Genomic DNA, 20,280 nt, shown 5'->3' on the forward strand with positions numbered 1-20,280 from the left:
CTGAAAAAAGGTAGAGTTTTTTCCCCCCCTCCCATAATTGAAAGTGAAATTCAAGAGAAAATTTTTCTTTGTTTGGCTTATGTTCTTTTGGTACCTAGTATGTACCTAATATCTAACTTTTTTGTTGTTGATGTTTTTATTAATGCTTCCTCTGAATTAAAAAAAAAAAATCCTATTTTAAATTATCTCCCAAACAGCTAAGGCTAAATTCCTAGGAAAATATTATCTAAACTACTGTTGATATCTCTATACGTTTGTTTTCCTTACACATCTTCCACTCAGAGCTCTTCCAACACATTCAAACTGTTTGGCCGTGTGTCCGAGGCTGCTGGCTGAGGTGTCTAACCGTCGGGAACCTAAAGCACCCGCCGGAACAAGAAAGGAGGGCTCCTCCAGGGGCCCCCTGTCGCTACTGGGGGGGAAAGAGCAAAGGAAGAAGAGGGCAAGGGGGCTCCCGTCTGCTGCTGTCCTGCCCACCTGTCGCATGAGGCCTGCAGGGAGCAGCTGTGGTGGGTGCGAGGGCGCCCCGGCCGCGCATCTAACTCAGCCACTCTGTGCTCTTCCACCAAGGCTCACCTCCACCTGAGCCTCGGCCACTGTCCCCGGACCGGCAGCTCAGCAGCCGTCCTACCCCCCATTCTTGTTTCCATCTCTCTATAAAAATGGTGATCATATGAAGAAGAAAAAGCATATTACATAAATTCATGCCAATATATTTGAAAGTCCCCCTGCAAAAGAAAATTGGAATATGAATTCTGAGTTAAAGTGAGACTGACTCTTCTGGCCGGTTTTCAATTCAGTCTGCTTTTGTTTTTTTTGTTTTGTTTTTTTTTTTGCAAGCGAGCATTAACCCCTATTAAAATGAAGGCAAAACCACACTGTTCCATTCCGAAGAAGCATTTGACCACTAAATGAAAGAAGAGCCAGGATCCATGTATAAATTATTCAGAAATTTGGTAAATAAACGTGCAAACTTCTCGCTGAGGCTATCGCGACTGCATTATGCAGTCCAATAAAGAGAATTTAATTTAATGGATTTTCAGCAACATTGTTCAGTGATCAACAAAAGGCATACTGTCCTTTATGAAGAACTGATTTTCCCTAGGCATTCTGAAGAAAGTGGGTCCTCGTTAACCCTAGAATGGCTAGCTAATGTAATTGAAGCGTGACCACCTGGCAGCGAGGTTGCCCGTCAGCTGCCAAGGAAGGCCCGGCCGGGAGGACCAGGTGCTCCGCTCACGCCGTCTGATTGTTACAGTGGAATAAACAGCGTGATTGCACAGTATGGCCGGGGGCGAGAATCCAAGACCGCTGCCAGCCAGAGAGCCTGCTTTCTTCCCTGGTCTTTGACGAGGCGGCCCAAGAGTGCTTCTATTCAGAGCAGGTAACGCTGACAAAGCTCCGATGCTGTCTGCTGCAATTAGGGGAAAAAAATCAGACCGGCCTGAGAACGAAGCAGCAGTGAGCCTCAAGTACCTGTTTCTGCATCACACGAAGCCTCGGTGTTTTTAATACAGGATGTAAAGGAAATCCGAGCAAAGGCACCTAAATGCGGAATGACCACTGTTGCTTAAAGCGTGTTGGCTTTATGGCTGCTCCTTTTGAAGCATAACACCAACTTGACACCCAACGATAAACTTCACTGAGGCCTGGATTCCATGGCAACCCAAATTCTGTGGTTCTTTGGCTATATTTAATAAAACACTGGGCCATGTCTTTGCTCTCTCTGTCTTCCTTTATAAAGCCCTACAAGCATCGATCTTTAACTCACTGAAATAGTCCTTCACTCAATGCTGTTGTTTGTTCCAGTAATTTTTTTTTTATAAAGCGCTGCTCCCCATGTGGAAATATAAAAGAAAATTAGCATTATTTGACTTTAAAAAAATTTAATTAGGAAATAGGCATTACGACCTTTCTAAGGGGTTTTGAATGTGAAATGGTTCATTAAGTTCATGTTAATAGAAAAGTAAAGAGCTCTTCCCCCCAAACAGCAAGGGAAAAAAATCGCTCTCTCTTAAACACATTGATTTATTTCATTTACTGAGCACAGGAACCATGAAATGTTTCATCCCCAGCAGCACATTAAATATGTGCAGAAGTAAAATTACAGCCGAACAGCACCTTGTACTTTGTCCTCGTGGTGTGTACATTTCAATAGGCTGGGAGGAAAAAAACAAACTGTAGAAAGATCCTTTTATGAAATTAAATTACCTGTTTTGTATTGCTCTGAAGCTGTGCATGTGGCTGTTGATTCAGAGGGGCTGTGACTGTTGCCTGGAGCTTTTCTAGTGGGGAATCCCACCCCTGCCCCCAGGGCAGGAGCTACCATTAGGAAACTGAAATGAGAAAAACGTTTCCGGCCTGGTACTGGGTCTGACCGGTGGTAACTAACTGTGAAGATTTACTAGGATTGCTTACAAGGATGAATGTTAGGGGGCACCTGGGTGGTGCAGTCGGCTAAACATCTGCCTTGGGCTCAGGTCATGATCCCAGGGTCCTGGGATCAAGCCCCACATCGTGTGTAGGGCTCCCTGCTCAGTGGAGAGCCTTCTCTTCCCCCTGCCTGTGCGCGCTCTCTCTCTCAAATAAAGAAATAAATAAAATCTTAAAAAAAAAAAAAGGACAATGTCAGGTGTTTCTCAGTATCTTTATTATCAGATGGCAGTCAAGCCACTCAGTTGTAAAATGGGAGAGCGACCTGAGCCAAGTTAGGCCATTACTCCTAGCCTCAGCTTTCACATCTGTGAAAAAGGGATGGCAAATACAATGGTACGTGAAAAGCTGTCAGCGCAGCAGGGTCTGTTTCATAAGTGTACTCTCCTTCCTCCTTCCCACACATCAGGTCTTTTTCAGTGGAAAATGAGCCAGGTCATGCCCTTTTTTCCTAAACGATTTATTTGTCAGGCTCCATTTTACATAAGTATTCTGCAAGGACAAAGTAAATATATTGAATTTAGTTGTTAGACAAAAAGCATATGTATATGTATGTGTGTGTGTATTCCACTCTAGCTTGGAAGTCCATTTTGTTTTGCTCAAACTGCAGAGTTTTACGGGCAGCCCCTCTTGACACTGGCTCAGGATTCTAGAGCTAGAAACCTAGATCTGAATCCTGCTCCCATTTGGACCTCAGCAGTACCCCCTCTCCATGGCTGTTTCCACATCTGTAAGATGAGCTGATGTCAGTCATAGATAGGGAGGTTGGACAGATGCGACAGCACTGAACCATACTGTTAGTGGTAGGGGCTGTCACCCTTCTCACTCCCTCTGAGGACTCAACCTTGAGCATTTACCCTAGAACTTAACTAAAGGCTGTCCCATCAGCAGGGTCACTCCCTTTGTGCCGTGGACCTCCTGTCCTTCTCAGAGTGTATATAAATGCAGAAAATAAAAAAACATAGGATTACAAAGTAAATCAGGTATAGTGAAATACTTTTCCAAATCAATCACATATGTAGTAATATATGGCCATTGTTATGCATGCATTAAAAACTAAGCTCTAGCAGTGGGCATTGTAACTACTGTAATTTTGAAGCAGTGATGAACAAAACCAATATTCTGAGACATTGGCAGCACCATGATGTGATATAAAAATGTCTGTAATTTCCACTGGTGACAAAGTCACAGGTAGTACCACTGTGGTTCATTGTCCATATTCATAATGCAAAGAATTGCTTAATTTCAGTTAGAGGAAAGTGAAAATAAGGATGCAGTCTGTACCATAGAAATCCAAGGTCTCCTTGAATTCTGATCATCACCTGAAAGAGACCCCTGGGATCTGTCCATAGACCTAGATTAAGAACACCCTCCTTTGAGGATTCACAAGAACAATGGAAGCAGACTCCTCCTCACCCTGGCCTCATTTGGATGCTCTGAACTGGGGCAAAAAGCCAGAGTCAGTCACTGCCATGTTCCTTCAGCCAGCCAGCCACCTAAGGTACTGTGGCTGTAGGTTGCAGGCCTGGGACAAAACCTACAGACCAAGACAGACCACAATGCCTGCCCTTCTGGAGCTTCCATTCTAGTGGGGGGAGGCATATAGCAAGCAGAACAAATCATGAAGATGCAGAGCACATTAATGTGTGAGGAATGTGGAGGAGAGGGAAGGGATTGGATCAGGGTGCCTCCCAAGAAAGTGAGGAGGGTTCTGGGGAAAACATTCCAGGCAGAAGACACAGAGAGGTCAGAGGTGATTGATGGCAAGGGCCCAGTAGGGCCTCACCAACTGCCATAAGGACTTAGCTTTTTCTGTGAGATGGGGCCATTGGAGGGACACCATCCCATCATGACCCCTGCTGCTGGGTACAGAGAGGCTAGCAGAGCAAAGAGGGGGCTACAGCCATAATCCAGGGACAAAGAGACAATGACTTGGCTCAGGGGTGGCATGCAGTGGTGACAAGTGGCCAGGTTCTAGACAGATTGGGATTTGCTACCAGATGGGATGTGGCGTGTGAGAGGGAATGGAGTCATGGGTGTCCTAAGTCACCAGGTCTTTGGGACATTCAGGGCTGTTGGTGCTCGCTAGTCTGACTTAATCTCCCCATTTGCAGAGGGTAAGCATCTATTTAATAACAATAACTGGCATTTATCTAACGTTACACTGTACAAATTATATATTACACGTAAATTAACAACTGGATTCTATAATATGCCCACTTTACGGAGGCAACTGGGGTTTCAGGGAGGGTGGAGACCTTGCCAAAGTCCTGCAGGCAGCATTCAGAACCCTGAGCCTCCCATAAGCTGCCCAGGACCTCTCTAGCCTGTGGCAGGGCGCTGCCTGGCTCCTCGCTCCTGCACAGACTTGCAGGCTGGGTCTGGCACGGCTGTCAAGACATGGGTGGGTAACTGCTCCCACCCTTCCAGGGGTCTGGGGCACAGACTCACCTCCTTCCCTTGACCTGACAACCCTAACAAGGCCAGGGCTTTAATCCTTCTACTTGGATGACTCTCCTACCTCCAGTTTTATAATGGCAGAGTCAACAGGGTCAATGGGTTGTAGTCTTTGCAGGCCGTCCCCGTGTTTGCCTCCTTGGGGAGATCGGCCATGCCCTCGGCCGCCATGCTGTTCTGTCTGTACCTCTGTGCCCTGGGCAGGGATGCTTTTCCCCATGACTCCTTTATTGTTGCAACACTTGAGTATACCTTCTCTGTCAGCCACCAGTTCATTTTGCCTTCATGTTAGGAACAGTGTTGGAAGAGGGAATAGGTAAATATCACCTCGGGGCTAGGAAAGATCTATCTTATTAAGTCGTTTGGCATAGTCGGGTGGTATTTACAAACAGACTGAGATCTCTTCAGAAAATTCATGCAAACCCACCCATGAAGGTCTGGAATCGGTTCAGTAGGACATGGAGGCATTGGGGATTTTAGTAGCCCTGAGGTGACTTTGTGGGGTGGTTTCAAGGGTTCGGAAAGCCCTGCATGCTGGAGGCCATCCAGCTCCCTGGCGAGCCCATGACGTGTGGCCTGAGAGGGAAGAAGTACCCACAAGCGGGGCTGTGGCCCAGGCCGACTCGAGGAACTTATGCGGCCTGTGGGCCTTCCAGAGTGATCAGTGACCACATGAAATTTCCACTTTTGTAGGTCAAGAACCAGCAATTTTGTATGATTCAGCCTAATACATAAATCACCCCATTTTCAGACTTCAGCAGCTACAATACAGTATTTCTGGGGCTGTTCACTTACACAGAATTCAGAGCAAGACATCTCCAAAAACTTATACTAATCCTGCCCACAGACTTCAGCTTGATTCTTGTCTGTGTGAGTTCAATCCAAAGCGGTCCCAGGAAAGAGAATGCCATGCAGCCCCTGCCCACTGAGAGGACTGGAGACTCGTCCTTAGCTTCAGGGTCCCTTGTTCCCCTGAGCAAGAGAACAGAGCCACAGAATTTCACCGCACTGGGGCTCTGACAGCCCCTCAACAGCTCCACCATCAGCCCATTTCCTTCTGTGCTAAAAACAGTGCCATGACACATCTTTTCTCCCGCGGAGTTCTGCCTCCCTCTCTGCCTTGGCAAAGGAGAGCATGCTTGGCCCTCTGCCTCAACGGCCTCTAGAGCAGGTGACCCCAATTCCCTACTCTCCCTCAGATATCATTTAGTGAGCTTACATTTGATTAAAAAGTTTATGCATGCGTGGAGCACTGGGTGTTATGCACAATGAATCATGGAACACTACATCAAAAACTAATGATGTAATGTATGGTGATTAACATAACAATAAAAAATTTAAAAAAAGAACAAAGGGTTCTCCAGTTGAAAAAAAAAAAAGCACCTCATAATCAGATTGCTGAAAATAAACCATTTTATATTAAAAAAAAGTTTATGCATTACCGTCCCTTCCCTTTGGTTCTGCATTAGCTGCACTGGTGTATATTTTCCTCCCTGAAAGATGGAGCCATTGAAAGCGGGGGCTGTTGTCCAGCCCCCTTTGTCATCCCTCCCAGTGGTGCCTGCTCAGGCATGGCTGAACACCTGACACTTGGAGGCTTACCTCTGCCTCTCCGTCTTGGAACTCAGTTTTGTATTTTTGCACATCTCATCTCTCCCTCCACCCTCTCCCAGGGCTATCTCCTGCATCCAGGGCTGAGCTGAGCGCCCCAGATGCAGCCTCCAACAGCAGTAAGAGCATCTGTCATCAATGCACAGCACCCTGGCATCAGCGCTCAGGCTGCTTTGCAGGAGCCTCTTGCAAAGAAATGGGGCCACAGCGTCCAGTGCTCCCGGGTATCGGGTGGGTCCCCTTGCACCTCAAGTGTTGGGACAGGTGGAATTCTGGAAGTGTAGATGAAGAACAGATGCCACCTCAGAGCCATCTCTCTGTGATGTTTTATCTAATTTCTGGACACAGGATAAGAACAGCAGAAGAATAACTTGTGGAATTATTTCTTGTGAGTTCACTTGGAATGGCTCTCCCTAGGAGGAATGTAAATATAGTACTCTCACCTCATAAGATGGTATAAGATAAAAGATGACACGCTGCTTCAAAACGAGTGCACCCCATCAAGGAGATGGCCTTCCCCTGCCTCGTCCTCACTTCAGAGCATTGAGCCTAAAACACCTCTGTGTCTTGTGTGGGGATGTCTGCGACTCGCTCTCCGCAACTTCAGGTACAGCTGAAACAGCCCCGCAGAGCTCAGAGGGGCTGAAAGCATCTCCACTTGTGTGTATATGCTTTTACTCTTGCCCATCTACTCTGGCTTTGAACTTTTTCATTTAAAAGCCGGGCCTTGTTGCTGACCATGCAAACCCTCAGTGAGAGGACCTGCCGGCCCTTCTCGTGAGTCCTCAATGAGAGGCCTGTGTACAGGGATAGGAGGGACTTTTGTCGCTGTTTTGGCACTTACCTGTTAGACTTTGACATAGAGGTCCCAGTCCTCTTTTTTTAAGAACACTGTCTTTGTTCTCAAGCAAACATCCAGACCCTGTAACTTCTCAGGTGACCTCGTCTCTGTAGTCCTTTGAGTGCATGATGCCAACTAGATTTACGTGAGAATACATTAATTAGTAATTAGTAAGAGCTTGCTTTAAATGGGCTGAGGGCGTTTGTCCATGAATATTTACAGTTGCCAGACCTCATGTCAGAAATAGTTCGGCCCTGTAAGATAGGTCAAACTGCAGGTGGTGCAGCTTGTCCAGAAATGTATGACGTGTTAAAATTGAATTTGTACTTATTGCTTATATCAAAGGGCTTATTCCTGATTTCACAGACTAACAGCCTCTGGAGGTGGTCTCCCATGCCCAGCCCCATCTTCTCCCAGCCCCCCAACCCCGCACCCTCCAGCTGGGTTTAGGTGTCTCTCCTCGTTCCTTCCACCTGTTTCAAATTTTTCTCTGGAAAGAATGCAGGCTCGTTCTCCCTTGCTTGTGCGCTCTCACTCTCTTTCTCTCCCCTTCCTCTGGCTCAGGACACATTATTAGGTTGAACCTGAAGTTGCCAATGTTGGCCTAATCTTTAACTTCTCAGAGCCTTGCTTTCTTCAGCTTTAAAATGAAAATAGCCAATACCGTCTCCATAGAATTTCCTGAGAATTTTTCCAAATAATCTTGGCACAAGATTGGCACAGAATAGGAGTAATAATTATGTTTGTGAATGGACAGGTAGATGGGTAGACGGATGGACGGGCGGATGGATGGATGGACGGATGGATGGATGGATAGGAATGTCTTTCTTCTTGGCATGAAGTGAAAATGGCCAAATGTATTGTCACTAAATGTGCATGGTGTTTTCTTAAAATACCGGCTCTTTAGCACTAGCAGAATTCACTTAGCAGATGCTGGGGGCACAGCAGCAAGCCAGATGTGGGTCACCAGGCAGCTGGAGCAGAGGTCGTGGCCATGGCCTGCCGGAGAAGCCCTGGCAGAGAGCAGCTGCTTTGCATATGGCAACTCCAGGATGGGCAATTTGTGGAATTCGTGCATTTAACAATGATAATGATCCTCCCTGGCAGAAGCAGGAGGCCAGCTAACAACCACAACAACAAAACACAAAACAAAACACCCAGGGACAAGGCTATTTGGAGAGCGATCAGAGTTTGTTCTTTCAAAATAAACCATTCTCAGTAAATAAAGAATTCTTTGGTTTACCATGTACATGTAACGTGGCAGAGTCGATTTTCACCATGGTGAATTAATCTGCTGTTTCATCTCCTTTAAATCATTAACTCTACATAACTGTTTTCTAATGATATGCAGTGGCCTTTATTTTTAATTCTCTCCTAACCAAGGGAATTTTATAGCATTACTGAGTGATAAAAAGTTCAAGTAGGTGCCTTTAATGTGTCCTTCAAAAAATTCAAAGGTAAAAGCCCTTTAGGTGGCTGATTGCTTACCTTTAATAATAAGATTAGCATTGTCACAAAACTCGTGGGGAACCACTGCTCGGTAACTTTTGACCTCCCCCCAGTTTTTGTCCCATGGTATCTCCTGGCTTGTGACACCAGGCAGCTAATGATAATCACCCACGGAGGGCCCTGGCACTCACTCACGGATAGATTCAATAAGATGGTCACATTCTGGAGTGGCTGGCTGGCTCAGTCATTAAGCGTCTGCCTTCAGCTCAGGTCATGATCCCAGGGTCCTGGGATCGAGCCCCTCATCGGGCTCCCTGCTTGGTGGGAAGCCTGCTTATCCCTCTCCCACTCCCCCTGCTTGTGTTCCCTCTCTTGCTGTGTCTCTCTCTGTCAAATAAATAAATAAAATCTTAAAAAAAAAAAAGTCACATTCTTGGACCGTCCCTGTAGAAAATGATGTAGGCATCTCCTTCTGTAGTGGTCAGATCATCAAGGGGGGAAAATGGCTTGCTCTCATGGTGGCTTCTGACAGTGACCAGTGATCCTGGCCCTTGTGCCACAAGGGCTCCTTTCTCCCGGCCCTTAGAATTCCTCTCACCAAGTGCTTTTTCCAAAAGATATATGATTTCAGTGACCTACATATCATCTGTTACTGGTCACAAGTTAAACCATTTATCTCTCTCACTAAATCTGTACAAGCAACGTTAGTAGATTCTCTGCATTAAAGATAGCCTCCGCTGGAGCTGCACATTCCAGGAACTTCGGCTGCACCCAGAAGGGCACGTGTGCTCTGTAGGTGGCATTATGACCTGGTGACACACTCCTTTTGAGAATCGCAGAAACAAAGATGCTTAAAATTGTTTTGCATGTTTCCATCCCCCATCTCAAGAATATTTTTGGAGGAATCTATTGCCAGTTTGCAAAAATTCTTGCGAATTCAATAAAACACTTAAAAATTATAAAATGTGGTGCATGATTAAGTTTTCTCTGCACCATTCATTAGACCTGTCTGCTCTTTGGTTGTTTTTGTTTTTTTTTTTTTAAGACTTATTTATTTTAGAAAGAGAGAGAGCTCAAGCAGAGGGAAGAGCAGAAGGAAAGAGAGAGAGAGAGAGAGAGAGAAATAGACACCCCACTGAGCTCTGAGCCTCTCACAACCTTGAGATCATGACCTGAGCCGAAATCAAGAGTCAGACGCTTAACCGACTGAGCCACCCAGGCCCCCCAAACATTTTATTTTATTTTTTTAAGTAGGCACCACGCCCAGCATGGGGCTTGAACTCATGACCTTGAGATCAAGAGTCAGAATCTCTACCGACTGAGCCAGCCAGGCACCCCTCAAGACCTGTCTGCTCTTTGAATGTCCTCTACCCTGTCTGGTTTCTCACCCTGTGCCATACTGTTTTTCTCACCCAGAGGCATCCCCAGGGCTGTGTCAGGGGCTTTCTGTGCCAGACCCCCATGCTATGTCATCTCTCCTTTCCCTCAGCCTTTGTGCCTGGCTGCCAGACCCACCTCCCCGCCTCATCAGTCAAGCTTCCCTCTTTGGGGGCCACCACCCCTCCTGCCAGTCACATCTAGACTTCTCTCAGTCCTATTTCTAAGAAGCCCTGTTTTCCGTACGTCTATAGACTGTCTTCTTGGGAACTGCCCCCGCTGCTCCTCACCATCTCCTCCTCCATCATGCTTCCCCTGCCTATACAGACTCTACCCAAGTCTCAGAGCCATGCTGCAGGGAGGACCCACCCCACAAAGCATCCCAACCATTACAAAGGGCCCGGCCTGGTCCCTGCACTCAATACCTGGAGCATTTATAGGCACTACCTAGAAGCCCTGGGAAGCGTGTCCTGCAGGTCAGTCGTGCTGCACCAGTGGTAAGCTGGGGAGAAGACAGGGACCATGAGGTAGACGTCTTTTATGGTCTCCATGAACTCAAAAAATAATTACTCCTGACTGAGGAAGTGTAGACTTTTTTTTTTTTTTTTAACATTATCTCATTCATGCACTCTCCTTGACCCTCAGAGGCCAAGTCGAATACATACCGGGACAGGGGATCCCCAGGGTGTGCTTACGTGATGTCCCATGAAAGCGGTGGGACCCCATCTGATGATCAGCGTGTGGGTATGGGGAAGCCTGGAAGGCAAGAGCAGTACAGAAAGTACCAAGGGAATTTCTAAAGTGACATTTCTAAGGAATAGTCAGAAACATCAGTTCACAAGTGAATCACCCAGGTACTTGATGAGATTCAGAATCTACCGTAGGCGGCCCTCGAGTTTCCATGATTTAAAACCATGACTGTCCTCGTCCCTGGTCTTCCTGTTTCAGTTTTTAGTTGAGAAGAACATTTCCCCTGAGATGTTTCTCCATTGTTGGAGGAAGCAGTTTCAGGCCATGGGACAAGGAGATGCCTTAGCCTTCATCAAGGCCCATGATTCTGGGCCAGATGTCTGGCCACCATGGAGGCTGCCGACCAATCCTCAGCCCCAGTGCCATCCTGCCTTCCCTCCTCTGCTCTGTGATGCCAGGGCTCCCCACCCCACAGTTATCCCTTTCCAACTGCCCTTCAGTTCCACCAACGGGTGCTGCTGTGGTCATGAACAGCACTCGACCTGGCCCCTGGACTCCGCACCCATATGGCATCATTCCCCCTCCCTGGAACATGGCCCTACAGGTAAGCCCTGAACCCCCTTTCCCAGATGAAGAACTGGGGTTCTGAGAGGCAAGCTACTTGCCTAGGGCCATGTGTCCTGAACATAGGGTTGGCTTAGACCATGCTATCTTCCACAACACATGTGTCTCTAGTCCCTCTTTTGCTCAGAGTCATTGCAAAGACGAGTGTACCCTCTTCAGTGATTTTTAATGACACCGAGTAGCACATAATTAAAAAATAAGGATTTGCCAGAAGCTTTATTACCTTTGAAAGATAACAGTTGAAGAATAATCCCTTCTTATTGCCTCTCAGGGTTTGGATTGTGAAGCAAAAGCCAAATGGATCTTGCAGTGAAAAGCTGCATTGTTCTCCGGTGTTGAAGCATGTTGCAACTTCAAAGTACATATTTGATGAAGCTACATTATTTTCTCATTGAAAATGTCCATTTGAACTAATTAATTAATAAAACTTTAGAATTATATACTGATTGTCCTAAGGAAGTGACCAGAAATAAGCAGAGTAAGATCAGTTTTGCTTTAAATGGACTCATTTAAATTTCCCAGTCCCTCCCTGATGCATAAATGAAAGAATTAAATTAATACAGTTTATTACTCTAAATTCTGGCCTCTTACACCAGTAATACAGATAATAATTCAGCTTGGTAGTCACCATTTATTTCAGCTGAGCTATAAAAATTGCCAATTTATTGTGTACTATTCTTGGTTCTGGAGGGAGAGGGAAGGATCTAATTTCTCTATTTTCACCTTCCCTGTCAGCAAATAGCAGTATCTGTGAATTAACTGTGCATGACTAGTGCAAATTCTTAACTAAAATAATATTCCAATTAAACTGAGACAGTATAAGAGAGTAGAAGGGGCCAGGATTTGAAACAAATCAGCCTGGGCTTGAGTTTAAGCCCTGCTCAGTACTAGCTGGGTAGTCTCAGAAGGATCATTTCTGCTCCCTGTAACTGCTTCATCATCTATGGTTTGAGATTTCCAAGAAGACCCCATGGGTTCATGGCTACAAAAGGGAATTTCTAAAGTGACAGTCACATCTAGACTTCTCTGAGTCCTATTTCTAATAAGCCCTGTTTTTAAGAGCAGTGTGCCAACACCAGGCAAGTTGTTCTTGTTTATTTCATAAGGATTGTCTTTTATTCTAAGTGAGGTTTGCCCCACTAGAACTCAGGCTAATTACAATGTAAACTCAGAGCCATAATGTGTTTTAGAATCCCCCACAAAATACTATATACTGTGATGGTTGGGTGTTATATATATTATAGAAGCCAAGACTTTGAAGAGAACTGAGGAACAAGGAAGTTTTGTTTTTGGTTTTTTTTACATCTGAAGGAAGAACAATGGATTTATCATAGGGAGCATGAAGTAAATATCAGCTAGATGGATGGATGGATGGATGTTTGGAAGAGTGGGCGGATGAAAGGAAGGAATGAATGTTAGAAGGGTGGGTAAATGGATGGATGGTTGGAAGAGCGGACGGATGGATGGATGGATGGATGGATGGATGGATGGATGGATGGATGGGTGAGTGGCAGGCATAATAATTCAAAGTAATAAGGAATTGAGGGAAGAGGAACCTGGGCTTTCTGGTATGGATATTCTACTTCATGGGGATCATATCTGCCTTCCTGGTCTGGGGACATGTGATTCAATTCTACTTCACATTTGAATTGTGAAGAACATCTCCAGCTCTCTTTAAATAAAATACAAAGTGGCTCCAAAGGACATTTTCCTCATCTGGACCATGTCTCATGCCATTAATAATATAAAGCTGGTGATTTAATGGAGCTGCTTTTGATCTATCAAGAAAAGACACACCTAATTCAATTTAGTTATTTTTCCAAGAGTAAGTGTCTTAATTTGCAGGAGAATGATTTGATTATAATTTTAAGTAATACTGCAGTTATATTTTTAGTCATGAAGATGATATTGAGTGACTTTATGAGATCTGAATGTGGAAAGTCCCAGAGAATTGTGTGAGTTGGGAATTTGATACTTAACAGCATTCAGGGCTGTTTCTGTTTGTAATGTGACAAATATATTTTAGTCAGAATGAACAGGATTTCTGATAGGGAATTTTGAATATAAAATATAAAGGCAGGCAGTTTTCGTTTAAAGTGTGGAGTAGAATAATCACAGAATATGACATATAAAATCAAGATGTAGACATCCATCATTTTTTATCTGTATGTTTTCTTTTTTAAAGCATGTGTTACTATGAGAGAATTTCTGATTCTGATCTTTGTTCCCACTGGGTCAGCCTTGTTTCTTTATTTCCTTCTGCATTACTCTGAAAAATGGAGAATTTCTAGATACTCAGAGGTACCTACTGAATTGTAGTATAGATGTTGAATCTGTTATCCAAATGTCACACTCAACTGGGATTGAATATTCACTCTGCACCTGATGACATATATTCTCCAAGTACACAAGAAAACACACACACAAAATCTTCCCTCCCACAGTTTACCCTGAGCCAGATTTAGCCGTAGCTCATGGAGAAAATTGCTTTCCTGTAACTGACAACCTGTGGGGTCGTTGGCATGACACTATCCAGTGTCAGGTGAAAGACATGGAAAATACCACAGCAGGTGAATGGGAATATCAGCAGAAGCACAAAGAATGCAGTGGTCACCCCACACTGTCCACCATCAGATACAAGGTGCCAGGCCCTGGGGGGATGAGGACACCAGCATATGGGTGAGCCTGCCAGGGGTGGGAGGTAGTTTTAATTAAGGAATGAGCGACAGACAGAAGGAGGCATCTGCATCGCCAAGTGTGAGGATGTCCTGACCTGGGGTGCCCGTGCTGCGGAAGTCCCACCCCGCAGACAGAGGATTCGAACACCAGCGGGGTTTAAGTGAAAAAGTCACCCTGTCCCTGCCCTAACCCACAAGCGTTTCTCTCACTGACATGTTATAGCTGAAAATATTTACTTGAGACCTAAGCATTGAGATTTATTTAATTGGCAGGAGGAAAAATCTTCCAAGTTTTATTTCTCCTGACATTGTTGGAGAATAGTGTCTGAATTGGAGGGGGCAGGAAAAAAGCTTCCATTTCTTCCTTCAGGCTTCCATAAAAATACCAGGAAGGGGATGGTGCTGGGCCTTCTGTTAGTTGTGGCTACCCCAGGCTTTTCTCTTCAAGGGAGAATTCTGACCTCAAGAGGCAGGGCCATGGCTGAGAGTGGGGGCTCCAAAGTCAGGCTGCTGGGGTTTGAGTCCAGGCCCTGGCATTTACCATCTGAGGGGCCCAGAGCATATTTTGCTGTCTGCACTTCGGCTTCCTTCCCTAATGAAAAGAGTAATAAAAAAACCATACAGGTGGTTGCAAGAATGGGATGGGATTCAACCTATAAAACACCCAGCACAGTGCTCGGCCTGCGGAAGGCACACGATCATTTTAGTTGGCATCACCTTAGCAGAGGTGCCTTGGGCCTGGGGCTAACTTACACTCAGGATGCAGTTTGATTCATATGCCACAGACAAACGCCTCACCCAGAGGGCTGTCAGGACCAAGAGTGCTTTTGTAAAAGGGCATCCTGTGCACGGCATGTTGCCGATTGTGTCTGAGGCCATGCAGCCACCGTGCCTGAATGTCACACCTTACTTTTCCCTGAGATCTCTGCCAATTTCCTTGTGGGCAGTTTCCCTTTCTCCCCAGGAAGTAGGAGTAGCACAGGAATGCACAGCAACCACCTTGCAGGCTCCGGGGCCCAGTGGAAACAGGTGGTCTGTCTACACTACTTTCTTCTACACCCATGCAAAGACATCCCCTGGTCCATGCAAAGCAGCTAGATCGGCATCCGGACAAACAATTTTTAACAGACATGAAATCAGAGTCGTTCCATCAGCCCCTGGGAATTTCTGTGACCAACCTTGAAAGCAAAACAAAAATTTCCCACTACTTTATTTAACTTCCATATACGTTTATGGCTTTTACCTAACACTGACCCCGTTGCTGGAACAGATGTAAGAGGAGTAAAAGGTGCTTTTGGCCGTCCAGCTACACAAAACCCCTTCCGCTTTCATGGAACTAGCATTCTCTATGCTCATCTGACCACTTGGGGTTTGCACGGGGCCCATGTCTGTTGATGGGCCTGGCCATACCTAGGGTTAGGGCGCTTCTGCGGTTCCCTGCATCTATGCATGTCCTGCCTGGGACCGCTCAGTGGGATAGCTCTACTCTTGTGTCCCCTTGGTGTAGCTTCTGCCGAAAGGAACCATTTGCATCACACGCTGTCTTCAATTGCCAGAAATCAGTTGCTTTAATATTGAGTTGCAAACATAGTTTTGCTAGTTCTGATCGTGGAGGAGCTTCGTATCATTAGAATTTCCCCAACTTTCCAGTTAGGTTTCGATCATTTTCTTGCTCTAACTGATAAGTCTGTGGGTGTATTGAGTTTCAAGTGCCGGGTCGGCAGTGACAGTTATCACTCAGGTGTGCTGTGATGATGCCCTATTTTACCCAGTAAAGCAGAGTCTCCATAGGCCAGAGGAGACCACTTGGCACCCTTCATATGAGCTCATTTTCGGTTTCTAGGTCGCTTGCATTTGGTAACCCCCTAACTTTTCTTGGAGTTTCTCCTTGACATCTGATAATTGGTGTTAAGATGGGTATCTTCCTGGAAAACTCAGATGCCGTTAAACCATCGTAATTATTTTTATAGAACTTATAGAAATATTCTTTTGTTTTCAGATGTATTTCTGTTTGTTTTTAAATGTTCAAAAGAAAAAAAAAACAAATACAGCTCAAACTTACAAACATCATAAAAAGGAGTATTTCACCCGAAGTGTTTGCAGAAATGAAAAGTCAAGAAAGTCCGTATAGAGCTTGGTGCACATACTTTGGGCCAGGAAATTTAATTCTCCCATGCCTGAGCCCTTTCCTACTTCATCTGGGCCCAGTGGGTTGTTGATGAGCCACTGTAGAGGATATTTCAAGAGAAGGATAACCAGAATATCTGCCACAGAAGATTTTTTTATCCTTGTTGACTTTGTTCTCTTATTATCTATCATATATCATCATGAATCTGTTTTATTTTTAGAATCAACCTAGATATAAACTAATCTGTTAGGTCACATGGGATGCACTTTCATCTCCAAAGTGAGAGTGCTTGAAGCATAAATATTGGATGATTCAGTTAAAATTACATTGCACTAAATAATACTTGTAATGTATTCATAATAACTTTCCTCTTATGGTCAGTGACGATGAAGTTAGAGCTGAAAAATCCATGTTTACTGCTATTTCAATTGTCTGCCCTTTCTATACCTCATGACAAAGGACATTCCGGACTTCCCAAGCCAGTTCTGCATTTCTGATTGTTTTACATTTAGCTGTGACTTTTACATGGATGTGGAATGCCCACAGAGTGTCAGAGGTAACCAAATGGCTCCAGCTAAGTACCTTTTTTAGCCCTTCGCATGCCGTGTCTTTAGGGTGAATGGGAATCTGTGGAAGAGAAACAGTGCAGGTGACATTGGCTGCCTTCCTCCCAGAAGCCACACTCTTGGCCTAAGCGCAGCAGAGCCGTGGGCTTCTCTACTGTCCATATTGATTCAGCACTTGGTCGTTTTCATCAGCCAAGCAACCTGTACAATCCTTGCTTGCTCACTTGACAGCACATTCTCCAGAGGTTAAATAGGCCCAAGGACTGATTTCCTCATCGCTCATGTCTTTACTGCAGGGAGACTTGGAGTGGCAGTGTTGTGGGGTCCTTTCTCTCTTGGTGATTTACCAAAGGTGAGACGTACTCACAGCACTGGAGGAGACAAACAGGAGTGCTCCTTCACAAGTCAGTCCCCTGAACAGAGCTGACGTGAATAGAGATCCAATCCGTTGCACCCTTGGAGCATCTCAGATCCTGAGAGGGAGACCTTCCATTCCCTGTGCCGGAAGGATGCGGGAATGTGGGAGCAGACCTCCAAAAGTCTGTAATCTAATCGCCTGAAGCAAACCCATCTCTGTCCCATTTCCACTTACTCTTGTCATTTCCTCAGAATTATTCTTAAACCTGGTTATAGGAGTATTTTCTTCTTTCTTAGCAGAAGTAGACTGCTTCCCTTTCCAGGAGTGTATCATTAATGTTTGAAACCTAATCTAATATCTTATACCTCTGTGTGTTTAATTTCCTTTTCCCAAACATCCATTTTATTTGGTTACGTTGTTCAGTAAAGTCATCCTCTTCATCCATTACCAGGCTGTGACATTTACTTTGAATGATTCATTTATTTGGGGTCTTAAACAGTCCTAGAATTTAAATTTGCATTATATTGAAAGACAAACAGAATCTCTGTAAAAAATGATGTATGGCTTTACGCTGTAACTGGCATCTGTTCCTGTCTTGATGATTATGGAATTTCGTCCATTTATTTAGGATTATTGAATGCCAGCCCAGCCTACCTATGGAGTATTCCCCTGGGTGGCAGATACCAGGGAAGATGTTAAGGACAGAGAAGTGCATCCGAGCGGAGGCTCCCCCTTCCAGAAGTGCCCTTCCCAGAGTTCTGTGACATGGCTCCCTCCCCAGCCCCTCCTCAGTCTTCCTTTCCTGCGAATGTACTTCTGCCCGCCCCCCCCCCACCAATTCCACAATGTTTTCATCACCCCCAAAAGAAACCCTTTATCCACTGGTAGTCATTCCTCATTCCCCTTCTCCTCACAGCCTCTGGCAATCACTAATTTCTTTTCTGACTCTGTGGATTTTCTTATTCTGGACATTTATATAAAGGGAGTTATACAATATGTGGCCTTTCACGTCTGCCACCTCCCACTTAGCAGTGTTTGCAAGGGTCATCCATGTTGTAGTACATTCAGTATTTCATTCCTTTTTATGGCTCTCCATTGTGTGGATAGACCACATTTTGTTTATCCGTCAGTTTATGGACATTTTGCGTTGTTTTCACCTTTGTTATTAATATGTTATGTTATGAATATGAATAACGCTGCTGTGAACATTTGTGGACAGGTTTCTGTGTGAACAGACATTTCCAGTTCTCTTGAGGAACTGCCAAGCTATTTTCCTCAGCACCCACACCATTTCACATTTCCATCAGCAAGGTATGAGAATTCCAGTTTCTCCACATCCTCACGAACACTTTCTGTTGTTCATTCTTGTCCTTTTGATTATAACCATCTTAGTGGGTTTAAAGTGGTATCTCAGTGTGGTTTTAATTTCCACTTCCCAATTGGCTAATGATGTTGAGCATCTTTTTATATGTTCGTTGGTCATGTGTCTATATTCTGAATTGGAGAAATGTCTATTCAAATCATTTGCCCATTTTTTCATTGGGTTGTCATTTTATTATTGACTTATGAGTTCTTTATATAATCTGGATATGAGACCCTTATCAGATAAATGATTTGCAAATATTTCCCACAGAATGACTTGTGGGTTGTCCCTTCACTTTTTTGGAGGGGTCCCTTCACTTTCTTGATAAATTTTCCTATTTTTTCCTTTGGTTGCTTGTGCTTTTGGTGTCATATCCGAGACCAGTGAGCACTTTAAAGCTTTATCCTTTGATCACTGTTCAGAACACTGCCCAAGAAATGGAAAATGTGTTATCATCATCCTCTGCATCCTCTCTTCCAAAAACTACTGGTGGTGGGATCAACAGAGGAAATTGGCTCATTAATTTCCTTGTTTTGTAAGTTATTCATAGTTGTCCCTTCTCTGAGCTCAGACACTCTGCAACTGCTAATGCATCTTTTTACTAGATGTAAAGTATATAGATATATTTGAAGCCTTCGAGTCAGGGTAGCATTCCTCAATCCACAGCTGTCCTAAATAATCTCCTTTTTACCAGATTTCTGTGAGCACAGCATCTGTCCTTGTGTGAGGAATGTGCCCACCATCTTGTCTATAACACTTTGTTCTCTGCTTCACCTGGGAGGGCTGCTTCCAACTCGGCCTTGCTCCATTTCCTCTTCCCTCCAAGTCAGGCACATCCCCCAGCCAGACCCCTTCTCTGTCAAGACCATTCTCAGAGGTTATGGTCATTTCAAATCTGCAGGTAGCCTTCTTAACATTTCTACTTGCTCAAAATATATATGTCCTGAAAATAGGCGAAGAACAAGTACAAAGTATTGAGACATTTGTACAAGCCCATGGATTGATCACATAGACCAAGTCAGCGTTGATCTCTTCAAACTCAAGGGCACTCTAGACTCTCCTTAATGGTAGCAGATCTTCTCAGGGTGATCTGGAAACCTAAGTGAGGCCATATTGCTCCCTTGCCTTGGACCATTCAGACCTCCCATGACCTAGCCCCAGCCAGTCTTTCAACTGCACCCCCTCCCTTCTCTTGCTACGCTGAGGTTCCAGTCTCCTTTCACTTCCTGAACCTCCCCAGGGTTTCTTCCAGCTCATGCCTCTCCGCACCTGAAATGCTCTTACCACTGCCTGCCCCCGGCCCTTCTTGGCTAGCCCCTTTCCTGGCCACCCCTTCTGAGACTTCCATACCCTTTTGGTCCCTGCTCTCCTGCCTGGCACTGATGAAAGAACAGTTCCCCTTATTCTGTGCATTTGTCCCTGCTAGAATGGGGGCTTGATCAGGGTAGGGGCAGAGTTTGTCCTGTTTCCCAGTTGCGTGCTCATTGCCAAGCACTGGTGGGCCCTCAGCACATATTTCTTGAATGGATGAATGCTTGAGTGAAAATGGACTTGCTTTCTGAAATTGGCAGATTCACTTGAGATTAAGTGTACTAAGCAGAGTAGGATGCTGTATAGAAACCATGCACACAGGCCCATGTATACATATAGTATGTTGACCTTTCTCTAGTTCAGCCCATTTTGTCATTCTTAGTGTGTGATCATT

General features: G+C 44.9%; 1 protein-coding gene across 5 annotated transcripts in view; it reads left to right on the plus strand.

Annotated features, from left to right (window-relative positions):
- The window catches only part of RALGAPA2 (Ral GTPase activating protein catalytic subunit alpha 2), a 341,673-nt gene that overhangs the window by 290,914 nt on the left and 30,479 nt on the right, over positions 1-20,280 (plus strand). For 2 of the 5 annotated variants that reach the window (XM_027624204.2, XM_027624207.2), the window contains one exon: positions 283-2,439. The exons of 1 other annotated variant lie outside the window; for it this stretch is intronic. In XM_027624204.2, the coding sequence (XP_027480005.1) occupies positions 283-586 (304 nt within the window). In that variant the 3' untranslated portion in view covers positions 587-2,439. Of the gene's footprint in view, positions 1-282; positions 2,440-20,280 lie in introns of those variants that run through there. 2 more of the 5 variants (XM_027624200.2, XM_027624201.2) reach the window with 1 other exon arrangement.

This window comes from Zalophus californianus, chromosome 8 (assembly GCF_009762305.2).
Source record: "Zalophus californianus isolate mZalCal1 chromosome 8, mZalCal1.pri.v2, whole genome shotgun sequence".
Taxonomy (NCBI): domain Eukaryota; kingdom Metazoa; phylum Chordata; class Mammalia; order Carnivora; family Otariidae; genus Zalophus; species Zalophus californianus.